This window comes from Pezoporus flaviventris, unplaced genomic scaffold (genome assembly GCF_033815535.1).
Source record: "Pezoporus flaviventris isolate CSIRO_AGI_PZ_B2104156 unplaced genomic scaffold, CSIRO_AGI_Pfla_v1 ptg000073l, whole genome shotgun sequence".
NCBI lineage: Eukaryota > Metazoa > Chordata > Aves > Psittaciformes > Psittacidae > Pezoporus > Pezoporus flaviventris.
The window spans coordinates 2,312,014-2,332,711 of record NW_026892621.1 but is presented as its reverse complement, the minus strand read 5'-3'; the positions used below and the strand labels follow the sequence as shown (position 1 = coordinate 2,332,711).

Below are 20,698 nucleotides of genomic sequence, written 5' to 3'. Positions count from 1 at the left end.
TGACTTAGAATCATAGAATAGTTAGGGTTGGAAAGGACCTTAAGATCATCTAGTTCCAACCCCCCCTGCCATGGGGCAGGGACACCTCCCACTAAACCGTGTCACCCAAGGCTCTGTTCAGCCTGGCCTTGAACACCATCAGGGATGGAGCATGGGCTTCATGAAATTGTCACAAGGTCAGGGGTCTCCAGTCAGCTATTATCTTCCTGGCCAGAAGTCTATGAAAAACTACTACACCTTCTTTCCCTAAAGACCTTTAGAAGTCAAAATAAAGCACACACTAATGACAGTTACGGACATACTCATGCTCTCTTGATGTTTAACATACTACTGAATCCAGTAGGCAACAACACAGTTTTTATACAGCAGAACTTCCAGGTTCTTCCTGCTGAGGAACAAAAAGTGGGTAAAGAACAAAGGTATGGCCCAAATGCATGTGCTCCAAAGGATTCCAGCTTCAGCCTGGATGCCCCACATAATGTTGGCTTGATATTAAAACACAGAACGTGGTACAGATATAAACCTAACTAATCTAGGGTTTACAGGTACTTGGAAATAGCATGTTATCATTGCCAAACAGCACCAGAGGGGTTCTGTAGAGAAGTCAAATTTGCCTATCAGGCTCTACCATTTATTATAAATGTTTAAATATTTACTGTTTACTAATATATACTTATATTTACCAATGTTGGCTCTTATGGACATTAACATTGAACATAAATTTTTCAAACCCTGTTCTTATATATATGCATGTTAATATTTCAAGGGACTTTCGTACCTCTCCTGCGCTTGAGGAACTCGTGTACGGCTCATCTTTTATGACTTCCATTTTATGTTGCATGTAAGTTTAATGAAGCCATTATAGCACCAAAAAAACGACAAGCATGCCACACAGCAGGTTTGTTCAGATAAGCACCCCACACCACATGCCCGGTCATGGTCTGCACAGCAATGCAGGGAGGCACACACTGGTGTCTCGATAACTGGATCTTTATGGACTTTTTTGGATCGCATTGAACAGGCATCCTGCAAGCACCAACTCCCGTGGGTAGGGCTGCTCACAGAGGCTGCCAATCTCCACGCAGATGACTCTGGATCTGCTAAACATGGTATTTGAAAAGGACCGCTGCCAGCATTCACCAGGCAGCTCTAAAACTCACTGTTCTGTGTCAGCGCAATTTGAGTGTGTGGAAGTTTCAGAGGGACATGTTTTTCTGAGCAAATACTAATTTGATTGCATTAAAAGATGCGACATCAATGAGGTGAGCAAGAACATACAAAAAACTCGTTTATCTCTGAAAAATCCATAGTGATAACATGGATTAACAGATTCAGAACTATGTCATGTCATCAAATACTTTTTGCATCTACCAAGTTTTATTCTTCAAGGAACAGGGCTAAAAAAAAATACCTCACAACACAAGCTGTTATTTTAAGTAGCAGAAGAAGTAAACTTTTTGCTGTCTGGTAAATATTTGCACATTACTTGCTTTAGCAAAGTGAAAATTCCAAGTTCTTCAATTTTACAGTTCCTTTGGTTTTCATGGAACAACTACATCAGTATCATTTGCCTGTAATACACAACTAACTTTTCCTTGTTCCCTTGTACGTGCAGAAATATCTTAGCTTCATGACTGACAATCAGCTTCTAAAAAGATCTACAGTCTATGAATAAATCATTACTTGACTGTAATTGTTTTATCCAGTGGTTTATATCAAGAGTTTTAAAAAACTATTGCTAAAAACTAGAAAGACCCATGTCACCACTGAGACAGAGCAACTACTGCCAGTCATGTGGAACAGCACAGATATTCCAGACTTGCATCGGGACTCCCAGCAGAGCCAGGAAGTGTCATTCACAAACAAAAACAGTATGACATCATCACACACTTAATTGCTTGCCAGTGACAGGGTCAACTTTGTTTGCACAACTGTTGCCTATCGTACTGTTTGTATGCATGGACTGATACTGCCACACCAGGATCCACAACCACTCAATGACCCCTGACAGTTATCTTGAAAACAAACTTACTGCTATGCTATTTCAATTCATTATTTTTTAAAGATAATGGAAGTTATAACTACTTTTGAAAAAGAACTGCTGTAATTCCTTTCCTTGTCTGCAGGCAATACATGCCAGTCTGCTTTCAAGAGCATTGCCCTTAACAAGTGCTGACTTCTGGTCAAGTGACCTTTTGAGGAATGAAAAGTGATCTGCTTCAATTCACAGGCCTTTTGGTCACAGAATCACAGTTTTGGATATCAGTTTGAGGTTTTCTTCTGGCATATTGCAGCAGGGATAGCCTGTCCTAATTTTAGTCAGGGTATTAACTGAACCCTCCACAAACAGGCTTCCAAATTAACAGCACTAACCCAGAAGCAAACATTTCCTCCTGTTTTCTTGGAAAGCAAGGACTTTAGCTCTTACTAAAACCAAAATGAGGAGAAACTTTCAGAGTATCACTTGCAAAGTCCCTCTTGCTTCTGCATGGTTCTGGGATAACCACTACTATAGTTGCAAACCTGCCACACAGCACAGCTGATTCTGTCTACCACTACGCTGTTTGTACTGGGTTTTCTATGCTCTAATCCCCCACCAGATAAAAAAAGGGAGTCAGAAAAATTCAAGGTAAAAGTTTCCTATGACAGTAAAAGATGCAAGAACATACATCTAACTACATGCTGGGTTTCATGCTTTCATCAGATTTCAGCTTTTCACTGATTTTTGTCTCTCTGGCATAGATAAAAAGCAAGCACTGCATTCACACTTTTAACATATGCAGAGCCCTCACACCTGACCTGAGGTTCACCAGCCAATGCAAGGTTTGCTCACTCATCTGTTTAGCTTCAGTACCAGTGAGAACAAAGTCAGCTGTAACTCATGTGGAATTAAGTTAGCCAGGAGGGCTTCCAAGGAGGATCACTCTTCACCTCCACACTCTTAAGAACATAGGAATTCAACGATCAGCCTGAAACAGCTGAAGAGGTTAAAAACCAAATGTCGAGGGTTAATAAGCACAGCAACTGAAATACTATTTATTTAGATTATTATTAGCTGGTAACACTGCAGATTGCAAGTATGAAGACATAAAGCTCCAAATATCCATTACTGGTCTTAAAAGTGTATAGACAATATGCCACAGAGAAAAAAACATGCTTAATACCCCCAATTCAACTTTTGGAAAGTGACTCACCTAATGACAATATAGTGTCAGAACATTTAAACATGGCATTGAGTCTATTTATTGCATTCATTTTTTTTTCTTTGTTTTAGGAAACTGTATTAGTCTATTAATTTCTTGTGATAGCAAACTGCTCAGATATCATACCATGCATTGCCTTTAACATTGTACCTCCTGAAGAGTCTTCAGTTTACCTTCATCTCTATCAGGAACTCTGCCTTAATTCCCAGCTAATGCTCAGACATAACCAGTAGCTATCACAAGGTAAAGAAGATTAAATCAACAAAACAAACTAGCGTGCTCCAAAAGAACCACTACCACTATCCAAAATCCCCAAGACGTTATGAAAAGTAGTCTCTAAAAGGAAGTTTTTAGAGCTCAAGCAAGTTAGAGGGAAGAAGTTAACACAGTTCTTACAAAAGTCTGCCCCTGTTTACTCATATCCATTAAATCAATGGAAAATAACAATAACAAATAGCTTAACACGTTCTATTCGATTTCATTCTTCTCTAAGCTTCTTAATTCAATGCAAATTCTTTCCACTCCAGTTTGTCTCAGAAAACTAACAAAATGACAAGTTTCCTCGGGGAGAGAGAGGGGAAGGAAGAAACAGGGTCACTGAAGTATTGTGAGAAAGTATGCCAGGAAACAAAAAAGCACATGCTGCAGATTCACAGCAAATTTCCAAGAAAGGAACAATTCTTGCACCACTGCTGCTAGCGAACAGAGTTAATGCGGCACTTCAAGAACTAAGGTCTTTGTGGCTTACAAGATCACAGTTTTTCAGGTTTCTACCCAAATATATTTTTACCTTCTCATGCACAAACCAAAATGTAGCACTTCATGTAAGCATATTTTTCATATAAATGGAATCTAAATGTTCCCTGCTTGGATCATATTTGGGGTGAGAGTCGAGCTAGCAGGTTGGTATTATCTTGGCAGGCCAATGAGGTCTTCAGAATTCTTGGAAAAATTACTTTAGCTCTGGAAGCCTAATTTTAAAGGCTAAATAAAGTATTTCTTTTGTTAATTCAAGAGAGCAATATGGCAGGGGTCACCTTTTTGAAGAGGGCTCCATTTGAAGGCAAACTAAGGGGCAGAAAAGCTGTTCTAAATCTTTACTTAATCACTAAGAACCAAGGGCAACTGGCAGCTGGACCAACTATTCTCATTTGTTCTTTTCCTTTGCCTCCCTTTCTAACAATCTGGAGGGAACAGCAGGCATTCAGAGCTCAAACTGCACATTCTGAAGAAATCAAAACACGAGTTTGACAGTCAAGAAAGAGTAAACATTAATTCTCTGAGATGGTGAATGCTGGGAACAAGCACACAGCAAAATCAGAGACACAGCAAAAAGTATGGGTGCTCTTCAGAGCCTGTTGTTTACAGGCTTCATAGTCCTATTGTTATACTGCTTCTATGGACACCAATGTGCAAGTAAGGATCAAGAGATCCCTGTCATTGTTTAAAATCAGGTTTGATTCATACCAAAATAAATAGGAATAAAAACCTATCCAACATGGTTTTTATATGGTGCAATCACCTATCCTGCTTTCAAATGCTGCTCCAAAGAGCAAGCAGTAGGAGGCCTGTTACAGAGTAGATGCATCAGCAATTTCAACCCAGTGTCTACATCTAGACCTTAGAAAACTCTGCCTTTGTCTGACCGGCACTGGGACTGAAGCACACTGACAAGGCAGAGGGGGAACCTCTTATTCTTACCCTGTAGTAAAGTGCATTGGTTGCACAAAGAGAAAGAAAACTTCGTAAAATTCTTATTGAGCATAATACCATGGAGCTGACTCACAGTGTGACTCTTCTGTGATGAATTAGTCACTACAAGAGCAGGCAAATGCATTGTACTTTAATTGCTATCACTGTAATGGTAGGGTTAATAACTGGCATGACACCTGATCTGTCTTTGAAAGTCTGATTATGTTCTCAGAACCAACAAAGAAAGGCGATTTTGTTAGAATTACAGAGTTTCAGCATGTCTTCCTATCTGTCAGATTCCTCGCACACAGCTGTACCAGTCTGCACCATTTATGACTCGGTTCGTGTCTTTTCTATATATCCTCTTTGCACTGTGTTCATGCAAAGAGTTGTAACTCAGGAATTTTGGTTATGAAGCTCAGCTCTGTAAAAAAAAAAAAAACCCACAACCTGTAAGAAGGAAGACTTTTCAGGCCCCAGAACCAGAATGCAACAACTGTAAACCTTGGAGTCAGTTTTGAACCAGGGACCTTTAATAATGTTCTTCCAACCCCCAGTTGGAAGTCACAGTTTTTATTTCAAAGTCTATACTCCACATTTGCCTTTTCAATCACAGACTTATTTCAGGGTCAAAAACCTTTCCTCACCTTTAACGTGGCAGCCAAGCTGGCCATATGTTCATTCAGAGTGCTCTCCGACTCCTTGTAAGTCAGGCAGGTGAACTGATACTCCTCTGGATCAAAGGCATCTGCTCCCTGCTGCTCCACGTCATTAGCTACCCCATCATAATAATCCTCAATATCCCCAGGATCCTCATCCTCTTCCTCCTCCTCGCAATTCGGGTCATAATCCTCTTCATTGCTGTCAGAGCCCTGGCTGTTCATGTCCACGGACATCTTAACGCCCTGCCAAACTGCAGACCAGGAAAGCAATTGCAGCTTCTTTTTCTCCTCCAAACTTTATCCTTCTTTTGATTTCATCTGAGTTGTGTCTCCTAAGGGGGAAAAAACATTTTTTTTTCTGTTGCCTAAGGAATTGTAAGAGAGGCCACATCAGTATCATACAGGTGATCAAACAGCCAGGAACAGATTGATCCAATGGCCCAGCTACAGATGATTCTGCTGTGCGGGTCCCTGGTTTGGATCCCCTGCGACTCCTGTACCTGCAAAGCCAAGGCTGCTCTTACAGGCAAGGTCTAAAACCTCAGACTGGTTTATTCCATTCCCAAAGTGGGCCCTGAGACTTTTGACATTTGAAAAGCGGCTGCATAACCTTCACTACAGATCTTTTCAGAGATACACAACTAAGTTTATGGTATTAAGTTTTTACCAACAGCCTGAAATGCTGCAGAAAAGCATCACATCCATCTCCTCAACAGGAAAAACACTAACCCCTTAACTATGACCACAGGAGCCAGAAAGGCCACCTGTGACACCCTGTACAAGTCCACGTTGCTTCAGAACCACAAGCACTGAGTGGGACTTTGGAAATTAAGACAAGCAAACAGATCTCTCACATTCACCCAATTTAACACTCCTCAAAACTGTCTCAAAAGAAATGGTGAAATTAATCAATCCCTTTAAGTAGGTTTTACTGGATGTGATGTGATTTGGGCTTTACATTTGAGGGGGAAATAAAATTAATTCTCTCATTTTATTACCTTCCAATAGATACTTTTTACCCTCTGAGTGTAAAAATTTATGCTCCTGTGGACTGCTGCTATTCAAGAAGATTCAGAACAGCCAACTGAACTACAAACCTTCTGCTGTGTAACTAAACCATAGGAATGTAAGTTCTTAGAGGTTCAGCAGCAGAGCACACATCAACTTTGAATTGTGCCACCTCATATATAGTCACAAATTTTCATTTTAAACCAAATCGTTTAGGTTCAAGAAAGAACATACTAAATACAAGACTTAAAACAATGCTGCAATTGAATTTTACATATAAAATTATATACATAAAAATATAGCTGTTTTCCACAAGCAGCATGTACTGCATTTCTTATACATTTGCATTTTGCATTACTATGTTGTTAGCTTTGTTACTGAAATATATTCCCACTGTATTACAATTTGTAGCTGCTGGGGAAACCATGATCAAGCTCTGAGAATCCTGACTTCAGAGCACAGGAAATCACAACCACAAATTTCATTACTTTTCCTCAACTTGTTTGCTTTCTGTTTCCGGACAACCTGGCCAAGCAGCACAGAATAACCAGGAAGAGATGTGATGTACAATTAATTTGAGGGGCAGCAGATACAAACCTCCACTGAGAGAAGATGAAGGCTAGCAGCTAATTGTATTATCCCTTGAATTCTGGTACCCATTCCCTCCGTTTGCCTCTTGGTTCCTCAGCCATCCACAAAATAAGTAGCACACAAGTATTTTAAAACACTGCTTCCCACTGAACTTCAGAGGAGCAGAAGCACCATCTCTCCATACTGGAAAGAGACAGGCATGAAATCTGATTTGACAGACACAAGGCAAACCAAAATCATCCCTCCCTCTACCCTGCTTAATGATTTAGTTCTGGGCTTAATCTGTATCAACACTGACTTCCTGCATACAGACCAATAGATCTTTACCTGCTAAACCTTATGTTAAAGGAATAACTGTGAACACTCCTACAGAACCATCAATAGCCCAATGTGCCACAGCTTTGTTCAGCCAACCTCAGAGCATCACAAAGCCCAGGCAAGTTCCACCAGTCAGGAAACTTCCCAAACTCACTCAGATCATCCCACACCCTAGAGGTGGAAAAAAAAACCCAAACACTGGGTTCATTTGCTCTCTCAACACCTGTCGAGTCCCATCTAAGCAAGGAGATGTTTTTAGGTACCTAAGGAGAATAACAGGCCCCCCTGGTACTTCAGCAGTTACATACCAGTCACTGGGGAGGAGGCTCAGAAGAGCACAGAAATGTTTCTCTGTGACACTAACACACTTGAACAGGGGAACTGCCTGCACGGGCAAATGGGACACATCAAGCAGAAAACAGTCTGCAAACGAGATAACTTTCATGACTCCTGTCACAACACTCTAGGAAAGAGCTCACTTCCAGCATAATGGAATGTCACTCAGACATGTGGAGAAAGGAAAGCTAAGGCACTATCTCAGTGGACAAAGCATAGCAGGGTACTAGGAAAACGAGGCACAGAACTCACCTAACACTCAGACCAATGCCCTCATTCATGAGCAAATCACAAGCTCTGAAGATAAGGCAAGACACAGGTATACTTGACAGCACTAGCTTTTAAGATAATAAAGATGTTAAGCTCAAAAGAGAGGGTCTAAACAGCAAAGAGGTTTTAGATTAAATAATTACCGTAATCCCCCAAATCAGATTAGAAAATTTTAAACTGTACTTAGATTGCTTTCCTACCCAAGGGAGGATGAGGTCCTTCTTTACCACCTTCATCCATGATACTCCTTCATTTTCTCTAACACAGGTACAATTTAATCCCCTTCCTCTCTCCAGTCTCCTTGCAGAAACTCCCAAACACACTCACCCCTATGCTCTGCTGCCTGCTAGCTCCAATGGAGATGCCCTCTTGCTGACTGCTGCTTTGCAAAAAATCTTCTCCACAAGGTCTTCTGAAGCAAAACAGCTTCAAATACGACACCATCAGTCTCTCTCTGATCTCACTACCTCGTATCTTGTCCCACCGCGTCATTCTCTTCTGATTTCTTGCCCTGTGTCTCTACCTGTGTGATTTCTATCGTAAGTCTTTCGAAGGATGCACCTCTGCTCTTCTTGTAGTATTTCTCAGCCATCTGAGATGGCTTTTTCTCCTTTCGCCTCTTGATTGATAATTCCAAAACAGAGACAGTGTAACTCAAGTCTGTCTCCTGAACCACTTATCCATGTAAACTGTAAACAGGCCAACACTATTCTCTGAAACCATTTACAACCCAGCTCCACACTGGCTATCAATGTTAATCACACCTTCCCTCAGGTCACCCAAATGTGTCATCCACGGATTATACCCAAATTCTCTACCACACACACAGCACATACGCCTTGTAATTTTCCACTGAAATTTTAGATAGGATTTCTTTATCCCAAGAGTGAGAAACTAGAACGACACCCCCTGGTCTCCACCACAGATGACTCTGCAGAGCCCTCCATATACGTCCCTAATGAATGGGGACACTCTCCTCCCACTGCTCAGTCTTTGTTCATCCTAGCATGCCTGCCTTGTCCTTCTCAACTCATTCAACCCATTTCATTCCCATCCTTTCCAATCTATCAAGTTATTTCACGTATACCTATGCAAGCCTACCCTCAGTAGTAGCTCTGAGCTCAGGCAAAAAGGTGCCCACTCCACTTAAATTACCTCACAGGCCACCTCTTTTTCTAAAGCGTGCAAGACTAAACCCTACTTGTCCCGCACAGCCAGAACAGGAGAAGGGAAGCCCGCGAGAACCGGGAGCTGCGGAGGAAGGGCCAGGAGCAGGGAGCCCCTGCAAAGCCCAAGCCCGTGCCCCTGCCCGGCTTCTCGCCGCGGAAGTCAAACCCCAGCACTAAACCGAGCACAAGTCCCAGAGAAGCGGCACCAAGTCCCTCCCGCGGGGTTCCCCGCCCCCCCCCCGGACCTGCCGCGCCACCCGGACCCCGCGGAGAGGCACGGACAGGGGCCCGGCATGCGGCGGCCGCATTCCCCGAGCACTCACCGCTCCCCGGGCACTCCCCGGGCACTCCCCGCTTCCCGGCACCGTGACACAGACGACCCCCATCAGAGCTCCCCGCACTTACCGGGCGCCGCGGAGCGCGTCCGTGCGGCGGCGTGGCGGGCAGGGAGCGGCGCCGGGCTCCTCCTGCCGGGCCACCGCTGCCTGCGCGCCGGAAGCACCGGCCTCCACGGGGCGTCACTTCCGCCGGGCGGGGGCCCAGCTCCGAACACAACCAAGCCCCAGAAGAGGGATGAGGTGAGGGAGGGGGTCGAGCCGTTTAAGTGCTCTCAGGAGCCGCTCTGGGCCCGGCGGAACCTCAGCCGGTAGCAGCGCTCGATGGGGGAAGGTCCCGCAGCTGCTGCCGCGCTCCCGACCTGCCCCGCGCTCACCGCCCCCAGCATCTCGGCGTGCCGCGCGGCCCGGCACTGGGGTAAAGGTCACGGGGCGGACGGTGCGGCACGGGGTAGGCGGGAATGCAACGCTGTGGCCCGGTTTTTCAGCCGCCGCCGCCGCTGCCGCTATGGCGGAGCAGGCGCAGCCCATCAGCCCCGTGAAGAATTTCTTTGCTGGCGGCTTCGGGGGGGTCTGCTTGGTGTTCGTGGGGCACCCGCTGGACACCATCAAGGTGAGGCAGTGGGTACCGACGGGGCCCGGTGCGGTTCGGTTCGGTTCAGTTCAGGCCGTGGCAGCCGGCGGGGACTACGGTTCTGGGCGGGCACTGCGCGGGGAGAAGCACGGCTGCCTGCGGGCGGTGGTGGGAGGACTACGTATCCCGACGTGCACCGCGCGGAGGGAGGCTGGACGGCTTTAAGGTGCCTGTGTACCTCGTGGGGCCGGTAATGCGCCGGGGCGCCCTCTGCCGGTGCGGAGGCCGCCGGGTCCCGTTTATAGCTGGTTTGTGGTAAACGTTAAAACAAGGGCGTCGGTGTTTTTGGCGTTGGAAGGAGTCGGGAGGTGAAGCTGATCCCGTCAGCACCGGGCTGCGGCGGGGACCCGGCCCTCTGGGTCAGGAGACGCAGGGCAGACACATGGAGACAAGTGGGGTGCAGAAGGAGGGTGCACACACACACACACACACCCCCCCCAAATGTGTGAGGAAGTGGAGCAGTGACACGACATTAGCTCTCAGGTAATGAGGTGGGGGTGTTATCCTGATGTCATCCCAGCGATTAATTCACTGAATATGTTAATAGTTAAATGCATTAAAATTCAATCTCTTCTGCAAAGGGTGAAAGTGGTGTCAATCTCTAACGCCATCATAAAGTCCAGTCACAAAGCTTATTTTGTAACAATCATATCATCATAACATAGAATGGTTTTGGCTGGAAGGGATCTTAAAGCTCATCCAGTTCCAGCCCCCTGCCTTAGGCAGGGACACCTTCCACTAGATCAGGTTGCTCCAAGCCCCATTCAACCTGGCCTTGAGCACTTCCAGGGATATATTTCATATAGAGGTATTCTCAGAATTAAAATTTATACAGTAATATTTAATAAAATATTGGTTTCATATCTCATCTCACTAGGTCAGACTGCAAACCCAGCTGAAGCTGCAGCCTGGTCAGCCTTTGCTCTATTCTGGGACCTTTGACTGCTTCAGAAAGACTCTGGTTGGAGAGGTACAGTGTTAGCATGTCATCTGCAGCGCCTGCCAAAAACATCAGTTGTTTCTGTGTGTGGCAGGAATGGAATCGTGTGGGAATGTTGCCCTCCTGGAGACTACACCATTCTGGGGTTACCAGCTGGAGTGGTTCTAATCCAAGTTTATAGATGGGTTAAAAAATTTGTGGAATACTTGTCATCCACATGACCTCCATGTGTATGTCTCTATTTTGTTAAACGCTTTTGGTTCAAAATAGCATGCTATTAATGCCTGAAGTTATAGGCTGGAGTGAATGTTGGCAGCTGTTTGCCAGCTTTGTTGTTGCAGTCAGTGGAATCTTGCTGTCTTTGGTATTTGGAGTTGTCTCTGGAAATGCTGATATAGGCAGAATATCAACTTTGTTGATACAAGTAGTATTTTTGCTTTTTTCTATAATGTGTTATACCGCCTGCAAGAAGGCAGAGGAGCATTAATAGGCCGTTTTATTTCTCTTTCTATTTGGTTTTTGGATAACAGAGGGACAGTTATGTTTTGTAGCAGTTTTGTTCAGTTTTCAGAAGGTGGACAGTGGCTTTCACTCCGGAATCAGCCCTATCACGTGATTGAACCCTAGTCTATTTTGGTTTTAGAAGGACAGGCAGCCTTGGTTTAAAGTCTTGTAAGTGACACAGAACCTATTTTTCTGCTTCACAAGTTTTCCCAGCAGCTATTTACCACTTAGAAACAATGGCTGTAAAGCCCAACTGTTGGTTTACTAGTCTGATTTCTAACCATTGGATCTTGTTGGGTAACTAAGGTCTGCCTCATATCCAAAATCTTCTTTCATGATGGTATTAACAGGTTGTTATGCAACCAAAATAAATCTTGTTTCCCTAGTCTCTCCTACAAAGCACTGAAATGCTTTTTTAGCCCTGAATCTCCTGTGTTTTTTAACACCCCTGCTGAAGCACAGACATTAGAGCCGAACCATAATAATAGCCTTTTGATGTGAAGTTCGAAGGAATGCCGTCTCTCAACTCCTACTCAATACTCATCAATTTTTATGAGGAAAACTATTAAACCTCCCTGCCAAGGCCTTTTTTTCCCTCTGGGGGAAATGGAAACGGGGAACTGCTCACAGGAAGGTTGAGCAGGAGTGTCTGATCTTTCTCAGCCACATCCAGTTTAATTACAGTCAGTTGTGCCTATAAGAGTACAGACACGTACTGAGATACAGTAATTTATTTTGGGAGAGGAAAGAAAGGGGTGGACAGACCAGCAAATGTTTAATTTGTGCATCTAGCCTTTATCTAGAAAGATAACTCCTTTCTGTTAGATAAAGTTCAGTTCAAAGGCAAGATAAATGAAATAACTGCTGCTGCTGGGGTCAGCATGAGAAGTTTTCCATGTGTGTAGCCTGCTGAAAGGAAACATCAGGAGTGTAAATTTGTATGCTGAAAAGGTTTTGACTTGGGGACAGAAAAAAACAACCCAACAATTTGCTCTTGAACTCGTTTCAAATTCGAGTTTGTGTGGGGAGTGAAGTTGTTCAGGTTGGTCTCCTTGGATCTTCCTTTATTTAGAGAGTGAATCCAGCATTCTCAGGCTCAGTGTCAGGATTTTACACTACTGCATTTGATGACTTGTTAATAAAGCACACTTATGAATAAGACTTGCAACGAAATCCTTAGGACTATTACTCTGTTGGCTTTCAACTTAATTTCCTCATACTTGAGATATAAGTACAGGATGACCAGTACTGGAACAGGAGGGTATAAGTGGTGCCTGTGTTTCCCAGGAAGGACAACTTTCCCTTGTAACAACCGCTGAGCCTCAGCTAAACATGTATCATTACAAATGAACAACAAACCCCGTTATTCCTGTGATTAATTTGGTTGTATGACTGACACTGTATTGTAGCTGTTCTCTTCTCAGTAAGTTGATGTTTGCAAAGTATGCAAAACCAATTAATTCTTGTGATATTGTTTCTTGCAGGGAGTGTGAGGCTTATACAGAGGAATGGCAGCTCCTATTATCGGAGTGACACCCATGTTTGCTGTGTGCTTCTTTGGATTTGGCTTGGGAAAGAGGCTCCAGCAGAGAAAACCTGACGACGTTTTGACGTGAGTTGCTGAGTTAATCAGACACTTGGGAAAGGCACTCCAAAGCTCTTGCAGGCTGCTGCATTGTTGCATGTTGAGTGTGATGTAAATTTGTCTCCTTTCCTAGGTTATAAATATAGTTCTAAAAATTAAAACACTTGTGTTTAAATGCTTCTGGAAGCGTGGGTCTGATAGCACAGGCTAAAAACAGACAGCATGTGGGCAGGTGCTGTGCAATTCCCTTTCTACATGAGAAAGAGCCATTAAGGAACAATTCTGGTTTAGATGGGTACAGTATGAGCTACATAATGATTGCCTGCCAACAGTCTTCGTTCTAACAGAAGCTGTGAGAGAAATAAATTCATGGCCAAGCGGTCTTGACAGCGTTCACAGTACTGGTTCTGTTTCCCCTGTTAGCTGTGACTCTTGCTGTGTCCTTACATCAGGGTATAGTAATAGCCACAGAAGTGTTTCATCACTAGTTTCTGAAGGGAGGTGTTTATGAGCAGCCCTTCTCTCAGGCATGTTTAAGCTTCTGGAAAAGAGGTAGGAAGCTAAGAAAACATTGTGTGGTTTTCTACATGCTAACTTAGGCATGACAAAAGCCCCCCACCCATAAAGTGCTCTGTTAACTAGTTGTGATTTCTATCTCTACAGGAACAGAGCTGTAGCTTAGCAACATTATATTCTATTATTTGTGCAATACACAGGAGCTCAGTCAGGAATCAGGAGTCCACTGTGTTGAGCCACGTGTGGTGGGGTGCGGAGATGTGGTTTCTCTTGGAGACTTGCCTGCATGGGGACTGCCCAGGTGGTGTGAGTGCATGTGGCTCTGCAGCACTAGCCACTGCTGAGACAGAGTGAGCTTCCTCTGCTCGGGTAGCTCAGAGGGAGCAGTGCTGAGATGCTGGGGCACTGGTCACCCCCTGTTTTAGTGTCCTCATGCGGACAAGGCTGAAGGGTAAGACCGGGGGACAGTACGGAGTGGGCAGTACAAGGAAACAAATGGGCTATGGGCTTATTTCCAGCAGCCTAATTGCCTCAGTTCCTTGTGTTTTATATGCATCATACCAAAGGGATGCTTTAAGAAGCAAGCTGGAGAAGGGCAGTGTAGATTTTTGAGTCTTCATGTGGAACTCCTCTCAAGCAGAACAGTGGGAGAGAAATAGATGGTGGAACTGCTGTTGTGCCCAACTGTGCTGTGCTGTGGGTGCAGACTTGACACAGTAAGATAGTGAGCTTGGGACATGAGGCTTAAAAATAAAGGTCAGACTCTTAGCACCGCGGTTATAGGTCTAGAGACAGGCAGGGTGGCAGTGGTTCCCAATGCAGGGAAGATTTGGAAGGAAGGAGATAGAACAGGCTCCTCAGGTTTTGCTCCGTCTTTTCTAGGCCTGACTAATCCGAAGGTCAGCTAGAAAACAAAAGCTCAGTTTGAGCAGGAGGTGCATGTGGAGTGGTGAAGGAGGTCTGAATGGTCAGGAAGATTTAATGGGAATTTAAGAGTAAGGAAAGGTGGAAGAATTAGAAAACCTGAGTAGAACGCCATCTCTTGGGCAAGTGAAGAGAAGCAGGAGATGTGGAATTTAGTTAAATTGAGATGTTAGATCCTCTTACTAGAGGAGGTAGCAGGAGGTTGGACTTGAAGATAAGTTTATGATGCTTCTGTATGGAACTTCTGTCACAGAGACTTTGCCATGTGAAAGCAGATGTGGAATGACTGAGATGAGAGCATCGATGCTGGCAGAGGCTGGAGTGAGGTACTGAGAGGTTACAGAAAGGAGGCTCCTGGCTGCACAAGTAGGAATAAGCATGGAAGCTGAGGTCACTGAGAAGTGTGGGAGACTGGAGGAGGAAGAGACTGCTGGGAATAAAAATGAATGGGGAATGCTGTAGTAAAAATATGCAAGTATAAGGAATACTAACAAATACAGCAGATATGAAGAGCCGAGTTATAGTTGCTGTGGGAACCAGCATGTTGAATCCTAGAGATGTTAAATATTTAGCTCTAATTATGCATTGATGAGGCACTTCTGCACTGATCAAAAGCAGTGGATTAATTTCTAGTTCCACTACTACTGTGTGGAACAGCATAATCTGGTGATAACAGGTGTCTTTCTGCCCTTCGTTTCTTATGTACTGTGTGTGTCAACATCTTTTCTGTTTCCTCGGGCAGATATCCTCAGCTGTTTGCTCCTGGCATGTTGTCAGGTGTGTTCACAACAGCAGTCATGGCTCCAGGAGAGAGAATCAAGTACAGGTAAGGCATTGGATGGTGGTGATCAGAATTTAATTTTAGGGGTCTTGTCTTTCCATACCGGGAACTTCTTTGGTTAGTGTATTTGTTCTGTTTTTTGACAGGAGACAACTGCCATTTAATGCAACTGTGTCACGCAGAAGCATTATACAAACTCACCGTGACGGTATAAGTACACACAGCATTCATTGCTCTAGCCATTTTACAGAGCACAAACACAATACTATCTAGTACTGGCATTGGTAGATGCCTTGGTTCACTTCAAAGTCTGGAAAAGTCTGTTTTTTTTTCAGTATGGAAATGTTACCTTGACAGGTTCCCAACACAGAACTAAGGAATGCATTCCAAAACACATGAAATGGTGCCGTGATGATACATTAGAACCTTTTCTACACATACAAATTAAAAGTGACTTTTTGTCAGTGCAAATGTCGAATTACCTAACTGAGTTCAGTTGTTTCAGGCTTATACTGTGGAAAAAATAAGGGAGAATCTAGTCTCTGCATGCAACAGTAAACAGATCCTCAGCTTGAATGTGAGAGAGCTGTTTGAGGAAGTGACAGAGAGGTTTCATATGCAGGAGTGCCTGTGGGACGAGTATGTGCTCCTTCCTGTCTGGAAACACGCACATGGCTTTCTAACTATTAGCTAAAAGATTGTTCACCAGCCAGAAACCTTCACTAGTCAGAAACTATCACTTTAATCCTTCAGATCCAGGCAGCTACGGGTGAAACTAAATACAGTGGCTCTTCGGACTGTGCAAAACAGCTGTACCGTGAGGCTGGGATTCGCTGTGTGTACAAGGGGACCATGCTCACCCTCATGAGAGGTAACTGATGGGGTTATCACGATGCTTCTTCTGTGTGAGGTACTTCAAGAGAGGAAGCTTGACATGTTATCATAGATCTCACCGTCCCTTTAGACAGTTGAAGGTGCTGTCACCCTTCTTCCTTTTTTTGCAGTCTGCAGAGCTACTCCAATGCCTCAAAGGGACTGAGAAATAAACATGAGATTCTCAGTGAGGGAAGAAGAGATTAGATGACAAGGATCAGAGGGATATAGAAATTAAGACTGGGAAGCCTGAAGAAATGAGAGACTTCAGGAGAGGAGCAGAGAGAGCAAAGACAAATACAGAAGTGAGCTTTGTGTATTCCTTTTTTTTTCCTTCCTTGGAGAAGGCCTGTGACTGTCTGTTGCTGTATCATGCTGCTTTTGAAGAGGTGATTTCAGCAGTTCTGCTTTCTACCCAGTTGAGTGTGGGTTATTTTGGACTGGGATGTCATGACCCCTCTCACAACAACAACAGAAGTAATTGTGTCAGACATTGAATCCTTCATGTGTTTTGGTACTTTATTGTTTGAAAGGCGTTAAATTGTTCCCTGTACTGGGGCAACATTTCCCAATGTCTGTGCTTTGATATCCCAGTTTAGGCATTTGTTCTATCCAGTGCTTCTCATGGAAGTGTAGCAGGTACCAATGTAACTCTGGCAATGCAGCTCAGGCTGGTTCTCCAGTTCAGGCATGAGCTAAGAGTGGGAGTACCTTAATAAAAGCCCCAAAATAGAATTATTAGAACAAATAATGTGCAAAGCTCCTTAACTGTTCTGGTCTGCTGTGCAGTAATTAAGAAAGCTTAGAGCTTTCTCATCATTAGCTTAACAGCCAGCAGGCAGGTTACAGTCTGACTTGAAAGGCTGCTTGTAGAAGTGCTTGCAAAAGGGTGCCCAGTTCTTGCCTTTAGCACCTGCTCTCCATTGGAAAGTTCAGGCTCCTCTGTCCAGAGCAACAGAAGATTTGGTCTGTAGAGGAGGTTCAGAAAGGAATCGGGATGTGCTCAGTGGTGGTGCTGAGCTGGCATGGGGCTGCTCTGCCTCTAGGCTTCCTTTTGCACTACTCATAGTCTTTGCTGTTTACCCACCAGATGTCCCAGCCAGCGGAATGGACTTCATGACATATGAGTGGCTGAAGAACATTCTGACCCCTGAGGGAAAGAGGTTAGTGAGATCTCGCAGTCATTATTTTCTGGACTTTCCAGGCACTGCTGGCTAATCTCCCCAGATACAAAGAGATTTAGAGCAGTGTCATCAAAACAAATTAAATAAAATGGTTGCTCATCTTGTGAGTTGAAGCTCGTTTGGGCTGGGGTTAACTGACAATCAAAAGTGTATTTGAGGTTCTCTCAGATTTGAGCCTCGGATCTTATTAGCCAAGTAAGCAATACCTCAAGTATCTTCATTTTCACCCTTTTGTGTGCACAGAGCTGGGGATTTTGGTTGCTGGGTCTTTTGTTCAGTTTTTTTCACAGAGCAGCTGTTGTGTGCTGCTGAATGAACCTGTAGGGCGGAGTTAGTACATTTGCCCACAAAGCTCTGATTCTTGGAAGTCTTGCTCAGACTCTGTGCTCTGTGTGTGTCTGCAGCATTGTGCTGCCTTCTGGCTCTCAGCTGGGCTGCCTCTTTGTCACCTTAGTGAAAACAGATGAGAATTTGCTTCTTTTTTAATGTTCTCTGGTTTTGTTTTCTTTTTTCCTTTCCTCCCACCCCAGTGTGAATGACCTCAGTGCAGCAAGGATCCTCTTTGCTGGGGGCCTGGCTGGGATCTTCAACTGGGCAGTTGCCATTCCACCAGACGTGTTGAAATCCCATTTCCAGACTGGTGAGTTTTATGTCAGCTTGTCACAACTACACTCAGTGTGGTGCTTTGGGAATGGGATGGGCAGCAATGGAAGATGCCATCTGAGAATGCATCTGGGAAGGAGCATGTCTTGAGCTTGAGACACGTACGTGAAGAACCCAAGTATGTTCCTAGCTTTTTAGGTGGTTTGGCGGACTAGATGATGTAGATTTTTTGTGGTGATGGTGAGCACTTACCTTCTGTTTACTGAGCCTTTAGTAAGATGTCTTTTTTTCTTTGCTTGCTTTTGACTGAGAGAGAGAATTTTCCTGAGCAGATGTTGTCACAAGATAGCTTAAGCAGTGCTTTGATTCTGATGTCACCTAGATGGCATAGCAGTATGAACCTGTTGAAAATCCTGTGCTGTTAAATTTATGCTTGTGACTACCACACAGCTACTAGTGTGGTTTGCATCCCTTTCAGCTCCTCCAGGAAAATATCCAAGTGGCTTTAGAGATGTGCTGAGAGAACTTACCAGAGAGGAAGGAGTTGCATCTCTGTAGAAGGGCTTCACAGCTGTAATGATAAGGGCATTTCCTGCTAATGCAGTAAGTAAATTGTGATCCCAGCTGGGGTTTGGGGATGGCTGCTCACAGGGAATGTCTGCAGTCTGCAGAGGAGAGAACTGGCTGATCAGTGTTGTACCATTTCGGTGAGATTCTTGTCTCTGCAGGTGCTTTTAGCTGTTGGTATCTCAGTTCTAAAAATGTGCCTTAGTCTAGGAGGAACACCAAATAAACCTTTCTTCAAAGCTTTGTGTGAAAGCCTTTTGTTGACTCTCTGATAGTCTTTCTCTACTGACCTGACATCCAGTAGAAGACAGAAATCCATGGTTAAATTTAGACCAGCCTCCCCTTCAGTAAATAATGAACTGAACAGAGAAAAAAATGTGCTTTTTTGTGGAGAGATATAGTAGAATTCTTGCCCCTGGTTCAAGACCTTTTTTTCTTCTCTTCCTCTTCCCACATCAGCCCCATCAGGTGTGCATAGTGCTGCATTTGAAAAACAGTTTGGATCAGGTTTCTAGAATACTTAACATGTTCTGTGTGTTCTCTCTTTTCCAGGCATGTTTCCTTGGTTTTGAAGTTGCTATGAAGTTTCTTAACTGGGTTGCACCAGGTCTATGAAGACTAGGAAGTCTCTGGAAATGAGAGAGGAGGAGAGTGCAAGTCTGCCTCAAAGGAATAAATGAATGATCACTTGAAGTTTCAGGAATAATTGCTTGCCTAATACCTTTTTGCCTTCCTCACATTCTCTACGTGGTGCTATGTCCTGTTCAGAGACGTAAGCCATAGCTCTGAAACAGAGTTAATGAGGAGTCACAGGTGATTCACCTGTCTTCTGAGCCAATGTACCGCAGCAGTACTGCTGCTAACAGACAGCTATCACTATTACACAATTACACACGCAACCTTAAGTCCTTCCTCGTGGAGGAACGGGACACTTTTTATAATGTAATTCTTTATTTACTGAAGAAACATGTAGCTGTTCATGCTGAAAAGCTTCCTCAAAACAGTTGTTTGGCAGTGTGTACTTAACTCGGGGTGTACGTTAGCAGCTGCACACCACACACTAGTGTCTATAAGCGGTGTCAGAGCATTCTTGTCTCCTGTAGTTTTAGTTGTGGCTATTCCTATGTTTTCAGCTTATACGCATGTAATGAAGCAAGCGCAGAACTAAGCAGAGGAGGCCGGAGCTATGTTTCAGGAGGCAGGAGGTGTTACAGATGCTGTATCGGATCTTGCACACTGGTCTTTTCTGTGGAAGTAGTAGGGAAAATGAATTACGCTTAACATTTGTACTAAGCTTTACTGAGGCAGCCAGATGGGAAACGTGTTTGATTAACCTGAACTTTTCTCCTAAATCCCTTTCTGTTCCACTGAAGATATCCAAATGTGACTTCAAAAGTACAGCACGGTTCATAGCAACCCATGGTATATTTGATTCATCAGATGCCGCGTCCTGGGATTCAATCCCTGACACTGACCTGAGAAAATTTAACCGCACTTCCGAGAGCTCCGCTGCTCTGACACCAGGGGGAGTACAGGAAGGGGACGCTGGCTCTGCATCTTATCTAATTTTATTCTTGCTCCTGTTCCTTGTTTTCTCTTAATATCATTAAACATGATCACATTTTCATTGAGAAATGACTAATGTTGAGAAGCAAAAAGGAATTCTAATTTCTCTTGGTTTTGATGCAGTGTTACGAAACTCAATAAAGCTAACTATTGCTAGGCTGGAACGTGTGCTGCTGTTCATTCACTTCTTGCATGGTTAGTTTTGCAAACGTTTTCCAGTTCTTAACTCCGAGATGTGACTGTGAAGTATGTTGTGTTGTGCTGCCTGTAGCTGTTAACTGCTTGCCTCTGAGTTGTTGGATTTCTGACACGAGCTGTGGAAATGAATGTTCTGCTCTTCACATGTTTGTCATGCAAGTCCTGTTAGGAGTTGTGTTGCAGATGTTATTTTACTGTTAAAAAGTCACATCAGCTAAACATGTATCATTACAAATGAA

The 20,698-nt window shown here is 44.0% G+C and overlaps 2 protein-coding genes across 5 annotated transcripts in view; one reads left to right on the top strand and one right to left on the bottom strand.

Annotated features, from left to right (window-relative positions):
- The window catches only part of ARIH2 (ariadne RBR E3 ubiquitin protein ligase 2), a 31,465-nt gene extending 21,684 nt beyond the window's left edge, over positions 1-9,781 (bottom strand). Inside the window, exons 1-2 of one of the 4 annotated variants that reach the window (XM_061472897.1) lie at positions 9,655-9,781; positions 5,543-5,889 (exon numbers count right to left, since the gene is read on the bottom strand). In XM_061472897.1, the coding sequence (XP_061328881.1) occupies positions 5,543-5,791 (249 nt within the window). In that variant the 5' untranslated portion in view covers positions 5,792-5,889; positions 9,655-9,781. Of the gene's footprint in view, positions 1-3,993; positions 4,376-5,542; positions 5,890-9,654 lie in introns of those variants that run through there. The other 3 variants (XM_061472898.1, XM_061472901.1, XM_061472900.1) reach the window with 3 other exon arrangements.
- Positions 9,782-9,887: 106 nt separating this feature from the next.
- Positions 9,888-20,425, top strand: SLC25A20 (solute carrier family 25 member 20). The gene is given in 9 exon segments (XM_061472904.1): positions 9,888-10,197; positions 11,096-11,188; positions 13,147-13,274; positions 15,430-15,507; positions 16,182-16,339; positions 17,432-17,504; positions 18,056-18,165; positions 18,607-18,731; positions 19,248-20,425. Coding segments are annotated over 9 exon segments (933 nt in total). The 5' UTR covers positions 9,888-10,092; the 3' UTR covers positions 19,311-20,425.
- Positions 20,426-20,698: the final 273 nt, after the last annotated feature.